The sequence below is a fragment of the Kogia breviceps genome, chromosome 14, assembly GCF_026419965.1.
Source record: "Kogia breviceps isolate mKogBre1 chromosome 14, mKogBre1 haplotype 1, whole genome shotgun sequence".
NCBI classification, from domain to species: domain Eukaryota; kingdom Metazoa; phylum Chordata; class Mammalia; order Artiodactyla; family Physeteridae; genus Kogia; species Kogia breviceps.
Genome location: NC_081323.1, coordinates 5,378,362 through 5,388,058, shown reverse-complemented (window position 1 = coordinate 5,388,058; position 9,697 = coordinate 5,378,362). Strand labels below are relative to the sequence as shown.

Genomic DNA, 9,697 nt, shown 5'->3' with positions numbered 1-9,697 from the left:
AGTATCCTGTCTTTTTCCACCCTGAACCCCCTCAGGGTACACAGTTGGGGGTGGCTGCAGTGGCTGATGGCTGCAACATCCTTTGTTTACTGACATGGCAGGTGACATTTTTCGTCCACAGCAGAGTCCCGATTGCACAGGACATCACAATGCTGGTGCCTGGACATGTGGAGGTTTTGAGATCCTCAGGGCCTGGCTCTGCACGGCCGTGTGACCCACTGGTGGGGGTGGGGGGTGTGCTGGTGCCAGGACCTCGGGTTCAGTGCTCTTGTCAGACATGAAATTCCTAATAACTTTGGACAAGGTGCCCTGACAATTCTGTAGCGGGTCCTGCTACAGAGACCCAGGGGTGGGCCTGTTTCTAGGGCTGGGGAAGGGGACAGAGGGAACAGGACCACCCTCTGTTTGCTTTCCCCCAAGGATGGCCCATAGAGATGGAGGGATCCTTGGCACAAGGATGGACTTTTGAGGAGGCCAGAACTACTTCCCCTGCCCAGTCACCTTCTCAGAGGGGTCTCCGGGACCACTCTGGCCACTCCTGGATGGCAGCACCGTGATTTATTTCCTAATGGATAAGTACATTGTATATTTGCCTGTTTGTCTTGTTCATAGAAGCTCTCTGGGGTAGAGTGTGTTGCGTGCATTTCTGCATACCCCACGTCCTGATAAATATTCGTCGAACGAATTACATTCACATATAAAAACAAAGGCTGTTTCACCTTTAATATAATTTTCTGTACCGTAAGCTGCACTGGGGAAACGATTCAGACTCACTTAACATGGTCTGAATCGTTTACATCTGATTCTCTAGACGGTGCGCTCCTCGAGAGCAGGGGCCAGGAACCCAGTGAGCACGTACTGGTCCCCCCCAAACACCCGGATGCGCCCCCTACCCATGTGCGCGCCCTGCCCCCGGGCTTCCCCGGGGCACGTGGGGCGTGGCGTGGCGTGGCCGGACTACACTTCCCGGCAGCCCCCGCGCGCCCGGGCGGGGATGAGGGGGCGGGGCCGGACGCCCGGGGCGGGGACTGGGCGGGCCGGGGGCGGGGCCGACTACAAAGCCTGGATGGGCGACGGGGCGCAGAGTTCCCGCAGCGCCGGCCGGAACGCCACGCAGCGCAGTGCTGCGCGTAGAGCGGGAGCGACCCGCGAGTGGACGGGCCCGGCGGCTGGACCGGCGCCCCTGCTGCCCCGCTCGCTCCCCGGCGCCCCCAATGAGCGCAGCCCCACGCGGCCCGGGTCCGTAGGCGGCGGGGCGCCCCCCATGCTGCTGCAGCCCGCGCCGTGCGCCCCGAGCGCGGGCTTCCCGCGGCCCCCGGCCGCCTTCGGCGCCATGCACGGCTCGCAGAAGGACACCACGTTCACCAAAATCTTCGTGGGCGGCCTGCCCTACCACACCACCGACGCCTCGCTCAGGAAGTACTTCGAGGGCTTCGGGGACATCGAGGAGGCAGTGGTCATCACCGACCGCCAGACGGGCAAGTCCCGCGGCTACGGCTTCGTAAGTGGCCCCGCGGCCGGGCGCTCCCCGCCCCGCACCTATCGCGGCCCGGCCGCTGAGTCAGCCGGCGGGCGCACGCCAGCCCCGGGCGCCTCCCGCCGGCTCGGCACCTGCTGCCCCCTCTCGGGCTCCAGCCGGTCCTGCCCCCGCCCCCGAGGCCCAGTCTCCCTGCCCCCTCCCCAAGCCCGGTTTAAAAGGGAGAGCCGCTGTGTTCAATTAGGATTCCGAAGTTTGTGGAGAGGTTCTCGGCACTTCCTGGAGCAACAAGCGAGCGAGGAGCTGGGCTTCATCCCCGAGCGCTCAGGAGCCCTGAAGCAACCCCCATTTTATTTTCCAGCAGCCCCCTCAGACACCCCAAACAACCTAAGTAAAAATCGGCCTGAAGACACCTCTTTTACTCCCTTTCTAACTAGGGTGTCCCCAAACCCTTCCCATGAGGAGGTTTGTGGTCCCCACTGGCCGGGACCCTTGCCTCCCTTCGGAGTGGCCGTGTCTTCCCTGGTGGTTGTTTCCGTCCTTGAGGGCAGCGTTTCCTAGCACTTGAACTCGCGGGGGGAGGAGCCGGGGCCCAGGGGCAGCTTTGGGAGGGCCCCAGGCTGGGGTCAGAGGGGACTGGGCTGGACGCCTTGGGTAATGGGCTCCTGGGGCGTGGGGGAAACGAGTGCCTCGTGCCAGGGCTCTAGAGCCCTCTCTCTGCTCCCCCCGCCGGCAAGGGAAGCCCCTGATGCGTCTGTGCTCCTCCAGGTGACCATGGCTGACCGGGCGGCAGCTGAGAGGGCTTGCAAAGACCCTAACCCCAACATTGACGGCCGCAAGGCCAACGTGAACTTGGCCTATCTGGGTGCCAAGCCGCGGAGCCTCCAGACCGGTGAGAGCCCTGTTTTCCTTCTCTGGCACTTCTGGTTGCTATATTCAGCGTTGGTATCTGTCGGGTGGAAAAGGCACCCGCCCGCCCCCCCACCCTCCAGGGGTGGCAGTCGGCTGTCATGTGCTCCCAGAGAGCCATCACAGAGCAGTCATCTCCCAGCTTGGAAGCTGAACCCCTTCCCCTAGCTGTGTGTGCCCGTGGGACAGGGCAAGGAGGGCGCGTCACCCAGTTGTCAGCTGTCCTCACCAGAGGGAGGAAGTTGGTCCCTGGGGCTGGAGGTTGGGAGGATAGACACCCAGAGGCTGCTGCCTCTTGGGTCCCTTGGCCTCCTTCGGCTGGGAGTTTTGGGGTTCATGTGGAGGTGGCCTGGAAGGGGAAAGGAAGCCGATTAACTCTTTGGGTTAGAGGTGGATGGTTGTGAGGTTCTTTCCTGTGTCAGGCCGGGCCCCTAACTGGTCCCTCGTTTTAGGCTTTGCCATCGGCGTGCAGCAGCTGCACCCCACCTTGATCCAGCGGACTTACGGGTGAGTGGACAGGGCTGGCTGGGGTGGGGGGCGGTAAACAGGCCTTGGAAGCCAGGCCAGGGGGCTGTGAGCTTCCTGGGTCTTCTAGTGCAGGCGCCCATCAGTCTGAGGGAGCCTCTTACCCTGGGACCGCCGACCCCATGGTGGTCGGTTGTGCTGTTTGCAGCCACCTTTCTGTGTCTGAGAACCGACCTCTGCTCCGTCCTTCCAGAAGCGTGATTGTGTTTTGGGAGTGGGAGGGAGACAAGGTGGGAGAAGGGGGAGAAGGCAGGTTGCGTTTCTTTGCCCCTGGAAAAGGCCACACCACAGAGAGATGGGGAGCGTGCGCTCTGGAGCCTGTGGCCTGGATTCAGATCCCGGTTTCCCCTTGCTGGGTGCGTGACCTCCGCTCATGCAGCCACCAGTGCCTCAGTTTTCTCACCTGTGATATGGGATGGTGACAGCACCTCTGAGTTCTGGGGGTGGAGGCCTGGCATGGGCCCCATGCAGGTTAGGTAAGTATGCTGGAAGGGTTTGCCGACTAGGAACCGGGCCAGGTTCTTTGAGGGTGCCCCTCTGACCTGCTCCAGTGCCCGACAGATGGCGGCAGCAGGTCACTGCCAACCGGTCCAGTGTTTGCGAAGCTGCAACAGGTGAGCCGGGATCAGGGCCAGATGTCCCCGCCCGAGTGGGCCCGGCCTTTTTAGGCTTTTTGTCTGGTGTGCTTTAGAGCAGTGTGTCCCAGTCTCCTCCATCCGAAAAGGGCCTTCGTCGTCGTCTTTTTTTTTAAACATCTAATAAGGTCTAGCAGCTGCTTGGGAAAGGACAGAAACTTTAGGGGCACAAAGGAGCCTACCATGCCGGCTAAATTCCCAGCCCTGCGATTGGTGTCGGCTGTGTGCCCCAGTGCAGGGAGCGTGCTGATGGGGATGGGGGTTTGTTCTGGGGGGGCAGTTATAGAACAGGCAGCCCCTTTTAGAATGTTAGAACTTCTTAAGCTATCAGAGACTGAATCCCAGGCCCTGCATTTTGTGCTGAAAGTTGCAAGTGTGTACGTGTGTGTGTGTGTGCGCGCATGTGAGCGTGGGTGTGTACCTGCCCCAGAGGCTCAGTTTAAGGGGCCACCTGGCTCACTGGGGCAGCGTGAACCGGGCACTGGAGCAGGTTGGGAGTTGGGCTTGGGTGGACCGGGCAGGTCAGCCATGATTCGGGGCTGCTTACCCTGACAGGCAGCCTCTGTGGCGGCACAGTGGCCCCCACGTGAATTGGAGGAAGTGTGTGAGCCCAGGTCCCCGTCTGTCCTCCTGAGAAGAAGCCTGGAGGGCGGCAGGGAGCAGGGGGTTCTGGTTTCCTTCTCGCCCTGGATCTGCTTCATCTGTGTCTGCAGCCATCTTGGAAGGTGTTTGGGGACACCCCCGTCTTCCTGCCATCACCTAGGTTCTTCCTGTTTGGGTTCAGGCCATACGAAGAGGGTGTTCCTCACTTTCCACAGCCCTGGCTCTGTTCCCCAGGGCAGGGGCTGGGCCAGGGGCTGGCACGGAGATCTGGGTGTGAGCCTCGAGCACATGCGGCTCGGTCCTGCTTGAAATGCGACCATAGCTTACCGCTCAAGCCTGGGCTCCCTTCTGATCTGTCACAGCTGCCTCTGGGACTTGGTGACCATCAGCACTTGGCCTCTGGAGCCTGCAGACCTGGGTTCAAATCCTGACTTTGTCACTTACCAGTTGGTCCATCTTGGCAAGAGATGTTCTCTTCCTGAGCCTCTATTTGTCTCATCTGGAAAATGGGAATAATAACCACCCGAGGCAGTGCTGGCACGTGGGGCTGGGGGCTCCATAGCTGTCTGTATTCTCTTCTGCCCTCACGGCAGCCCTCTAAGGTTGGGACCGATATTACTCTTGCTTCTTAGGTGGGGAAACTGTGGCAAAGGAAGGTTAAAAAGGTGAACAACCTGTTCAGGGCGGCTGAAGTGACAGGATTTGAGCCCACGCGGGCTGGCTGTGGAACGCATGCTCTCTGGGGCGGGCAGGTGGGAAGGGTGCTCCGACGATCTCCCTCGCGGTCCTCAGAGCACCACCCGTGGGAGGGTGGTCAGGCGTCGGTCACAGATTTTACTGCCATGTGCTCCCGACTGCAGGTGACAGTGTTTTGTAAGTGAGTCTGCTGGCTGGCCATTTAATACCTGTGATGATGAAGAGGCCTCTGGCTCTATTTGTTGGATACCAAGGGGCTGGAGACCCAAACAGGGACAAGGATCAGAGGGACAGTCCAGCTCTGCATTTCCAGCGGCCGGTGGACTGCAGCCTCTCAGAGCTGTGCCGCCTCCCACTAGGCCTTGCTGAGACCCCAGGGGGCAGGAGGGGTGCCAGGCCGGGCTTTTGGGGTCAGCTGTCTCTTCCCGGCGCCCGCCCGCCTGGCTGGAGAGTTGGGCCGTCAGCGTCCCTTTTGATTTTGCAAACAGCGGGCCTGGGCCCGGCCGGGCCTGACTCAGCGGTCAGTGGTGTCAGCTCTGGGCTGGCAGCAAGGCCCGGGCAGCCCAGAGTTTGCAAACCCGTTAACCCTCTCCTGCCCGGCGGAACTTTCCCCGACTTTCTGGCCCCGATCGTGTGCCTGGGACAGCTCTAAAGATTCCACAGCTTGCTTTTGGGCAAGGCCACTGCGGAATCCTCGTCTGGCTGGGTCGTAAATGTCAGCATGGAAAGATCTGCCAAAGAACTTTTTCACTCTGCTTTTCGCTTGGATTCCCTGCTCGCAGTTTTTCTTTTCTTCAGGAACGGGAGTTTTCAGGACCTAACGCGACTGGGACACTTCCGTCACGTTAACTACAGGGGGCCGAGGGTTAGAGTGAGGGTTAGGGTTTGGAGAAGGCTACTTTGGCAGGTGGCGGGTGGCTCGATCCCGGGGTGGGGGACTGCGGCCATAGACCACCCAGCCGACCGGCCCCTTGCTGATGGGGTGGGACAGTCAGCAGACTGGAGGCACAGGTCCAGGCAGAGTGTTGGGTCTGGCTTGGAAGGGGCCTCCCAGTGTCAGGGCTGTCTGTCCAGGCCCGAGCCTGAGGCTTGTAGGAGCTGAGGTTTGTCCCAGGCCTGGCTGCGCTGGGAGCCTCTCCTTGGGTTATTGTTGAAGGGCCAGCTGCTTCTCCGGGCTCAGCTCCCCACCCCAGCTTCTTAAGGGTGCCTTGTTGTGGGCTCCACAGACGTGCACCGCGAGCTGCCCCCCTCGGCGCCACGTTGGGGCCAGACCCTAGGTCCCAGATGGCAGGACAGGGTCCCGGGGCTGCTGGGTGTCAGGCAGGCCTTGTGCTGGAGCGAGGCCCCAGGCTCGAGGCCAGGCCCAGCCCCTTCTCTCCGGGCTCATCTCCCCGTCTGCGGGGTGGGGACTGTGTCGGTGCCACCTCCCAGGGCCGACGGGGGACGGGACCCTTTCCCCGGCACGTGCCCACGCCGTTTGGCCTAGAGTTTCAGGGCCCCTACACCCTCTGTGTGAAGGGCCCTGGTGCCCAGATGGAGACCCGCCGCCCTTGCTGTGACCAGGCTGTGGGTGTATGCCTGCCCAGGGAGGCTGAGCAGAGTGTCTGGGTCCCCAGGGCAGGAGAGGGGCCAGAGAGTGACAGGAAGATGTCACGGAGCACAGTGGGCCGGGCAGAAGGCCGAGAGCTCTTCCAGGAATCCTTCCTTCATCCAGTATTTGTTGAGCGCCTGCTGGATACTTTGAATAAAAAAGATGTGGTTGGTTCTCCATCTCGCTTTCTGGCGGGGAAGCCAGGACATTAGACATCTGCGTGGGCACGTGAGGGCCGAGGTGGTGACGGGGACAGCTGAACAGGGCAGCTGGCTGGCGGAGGGCCTCGTGGGCTGGGACAGGCCTGTGTCGAGATTGTGACGGTGGGTGGGTGATTGTGCGTGCGATACAGGATCGTGGACTTACACCCGAGGACACCCCCGAGCTGGTGGAATCCGGGCGAGGCCCGGAGCCGAGCTCAGAGCGGTGCGCCGGCGTGCGCCTCCTGGGTTTGGTAGCATGTTGGGTTATGGGACGTCACCTCTGGGGACACCACGGGTGGGCCCGTGGGGCCTCTCTCTACTGTGTTTGCGCTTTCCGGAGAGTCTCTCGTGAGTTCACGATACCAAGTCAATAAAGCCGGGGGGAGTCGCAGCGCCTTGAGCAGGGGGCCCGCACCTTGGAGGTGTGGCAGGAAGTGAGGTCAGAGCCAGAGGGTATGGGGGCAAAGAGGAAGCTGGTGCCCTTCCGTGTGGCATCACGTAGCTTGTTTTTACTTTCAGGGTGTCTGGGGGGGCCCTGCCCCTCTCCAGCCCGTCGCTTCCTGTTTGGCACTCACTGGAGGGAGGAGTGGGCCGGCGCGTGGCCCTCCCTGGCTGGCGGCCCGCGCACACCTGTTGTTTGTCCCCGTCTGCTGTAACAGACACTGGCCTCGGGGGCGGTTCTCGGGCTCCTCTCCAAGGGTGAGCTCTTCACCGGCCCCAGTGGCCCTGGCGGGAGGGGCCCCGTACCGAGGCCTCGTCAGGAAGCCTCCGGTTGAAGGGAGAGGCCTGACCACACGCAGGCTGATGTGGGCGTCTCCCTCGGCCTCACGGGTGTGTCCCAGAGCAGGGACCGGGGTGGGGGCTCCCAGGTGGGGTGGGGGCTCCCAGGTGGGCCGGGCCACCCCTTCTCCCTGCAGCGGGAGAAGGCTGTGTAAGGAGCCTGGAAGTCCCACGACTTGTCTGTGTGACCCTTTGTTCTCGCGACGAGTTTTTTGTCCTTGAGCCTCAGTTTCCCCATCTGCCGTGTGGACGTGATGCGTGCCCTGCAGCGTGCTGACGGGGGGCGGGGTGCATCTGGATCATTCTCCTGACCCCTCCCACGTGGCTGAAAGGAGGAAGCTGTGCTTTCATTCAGCCAGTTTGTGGCAGGTTGGGGACTTCGTGGAGGCGGAGGGAGCCCGGCCCTGCCTGTGATTACGGAGCTTCCTTTGGCAGAGCGGTGGCGGCTTGGGTGGCGGCAGGCGCTCTGCGGGGAGAGGGGCAGCTGGGCAGGGGAGGCTGGAGAAGTGGGAGACTGGTGGGGTCAGGGGCCCAGCGTGGTGGCCTCAGCTCACGTCGGGCCACGGTGGCCCAGGGGAGCATTTGGATTTGCCTGAGTGCTCGGGGGCCGCTGTGAGCCCTGAGCAGGTGGGGGCCGGGTCACTTGCGTCTTTAGAGCGTCTCTTCAGCTGCTGGGTAGGCCTGAACCACCGAGGCCAGGGTCGGGACGCCACTAGGGGACCTCGCAGTGATCCAGTCCACACGTGAGGCCGTGGTGGCCGCCCAGGAGTGAGGAGCTGTGGGATTCTGAGCACATTTAAAGAATGTGTGAAAGAAAGTCCGAGAAGATTCCAGAACTTTGGGCCTGAGCTAATGGCGGGTCAGCTGGCCTTGTCAGTGAGGGGAGGCTGCGGTTTGGGGAGAAGAGCGGCCGTCTGGGTTTGGACGGGTTCCGGTGGAGATGCCGGGCCAGGGTCTGTCACTGCCCCGCGGGAGATGCGTTTTACCTGCTTTGTGGTCCGACGGCCCCAGGGAGCCTGGATCTCCCCCCTCCGGAGAGCCTTGGGAGGCCCCTCCCTGGCCTGAGGTTCCTGAGTTGTGCCCCAGCGGCCGCCGGCTTCTCTGACCCATCAGGCCAAACCTCCAGAGAGCAGAGAAAGTGAAATGGGCTCATTTGCCTTTTTTATTTTTATTTTTGGGGGTAGCTGTGCATTCACAAAATGAGTGCTTGGGGCTGCAGCTGATCCCTTTTCGCTGAGAGTTTTGCTTTGAGTGTGTGGGCGGCGTGCCCGTCTGTCTGTCTCCTGGGCGTCGGCTCCCTCGGCCCCCTCACCTGCCCCAGCGTCCCCAGACACTCCTGCTCAGACCCCAAGACCTCTGCCTTCGGGACTCCAGGGGAGGCTCTGTCGGACTCTGTAGCACCCTCAGTTGACAGATGGGGAAACGAGGCCAGCCGGAGAGGGCCGACGGACTGGGACGGGCACGGCCAGGATCCAGGCTCGGGCTCCTGCCCCTCCGCCCTGGTCTCCATCGGGCCCAGTCAGCCGGGTGCCTGGCTATGCGCCGCCCACCCTGGGCGTGCGGGTCCAGGCGGGGGTCTCGGCCACCACCCTTTCAGCAAGGGGTGCTCAGCCTGAGCGTGTGCCCCTCCAGGATGGTCTGGCCTTTTGAACCTGGCCGGCTGCAGCCCTCTTCCTAATCTGGGGATTCGGGGGTTTGCTTTGCCCAGGCCCTGGGCATCGGTTCAACTGACTTTTAGGTTCTGACCCCAAACCTGACCGTCCTGCTAGCTGGTTTGCTTTTCCCTCCAGGACCCTGGGCTGCCCTCCGTGGGGCCGGGCTGGGAGGGCCTTTGGTCCGTCCTGGCTGGGTGGGGGCTGATCTTGCCCTCCCTCAGGCTCGAGGAGGGGGTCTCTGGGGTGTGGAGAGGGGGCAGGCCTGGCCCCCGGGTCGAGGCCGAGGCTGGCAGGTGCAGAGCCAGACTTGAACTGAGGCTGCAGGTTCTGCTTCCCCAGGGTCCCCGGCTCTGCCGGCCGGGCTACCTCCTCTGCCTCTCCAGGGCCGTGACTCCCGTCCCAGGAAGCGGCAGCAGCCCCGGAGGGGCCCCTTTGCCACGGGGTGCCCGCAGGGCCCTTGGCACTCGGCAGGGGCTGGCTAGGCGCTTGGGACCCGGCAGTCCCGCCCTCGTGGGTCTTGCGTTCTCGTGGGGAAGACAGCGGCACAGAAGGTGGATGAAAGGGCGGTCTGGGGTTGTAGGAAGGAAGTAGGGCCAGCGGGGGGCCATGGTTGGGGAAGGCCT

At 62.6% G+C, this 9,697-nt stretch overlaps 1 protein-coding gene across 11 annotated transcripts in view; it reads left to right on the top strand.

Annotated features, from left to right (window-relative positions):
- The first annotated feature begins 1,072 nt into the window (after positions 1 to 1,072).
- The window catches only part of RBM38 (RNA binding motif protein 38), a 112,968-nt gene continuing 104,343 nt past the window's right edge, over positions 1,073 to 9,697 (top strand). For 8 of the 11 annotated variants that reach the window (XM_067011822.1, XM_067011825.1, XM_067011823.1 and 5 more), the window contains exons 1-3: positions 1,074 to 1,501; positions 2,246 to 2,369; positions 2,839 to 2,893. In XM_067011822.1, coding sequence (XP_066867923.1) covers positions 1,265 to 1,501; positions 2,246 to 2,369; positions 2,839 to 2,893 — 416 coding nt within the window. In that variant the 5' untranslated portion in view covers positions 1,074 to 1,264. Of the gene's footprint in view, positions 1,502 to 2,245; positions 2,370 to 2,838; positions 2,894 to 9,697 lie in introns of all 11 variants that reach the window. The other 3 variants (XM_067011816.1, XM_067011815.1, XM_059038978.2) reach the window with 2 other exon arrangements.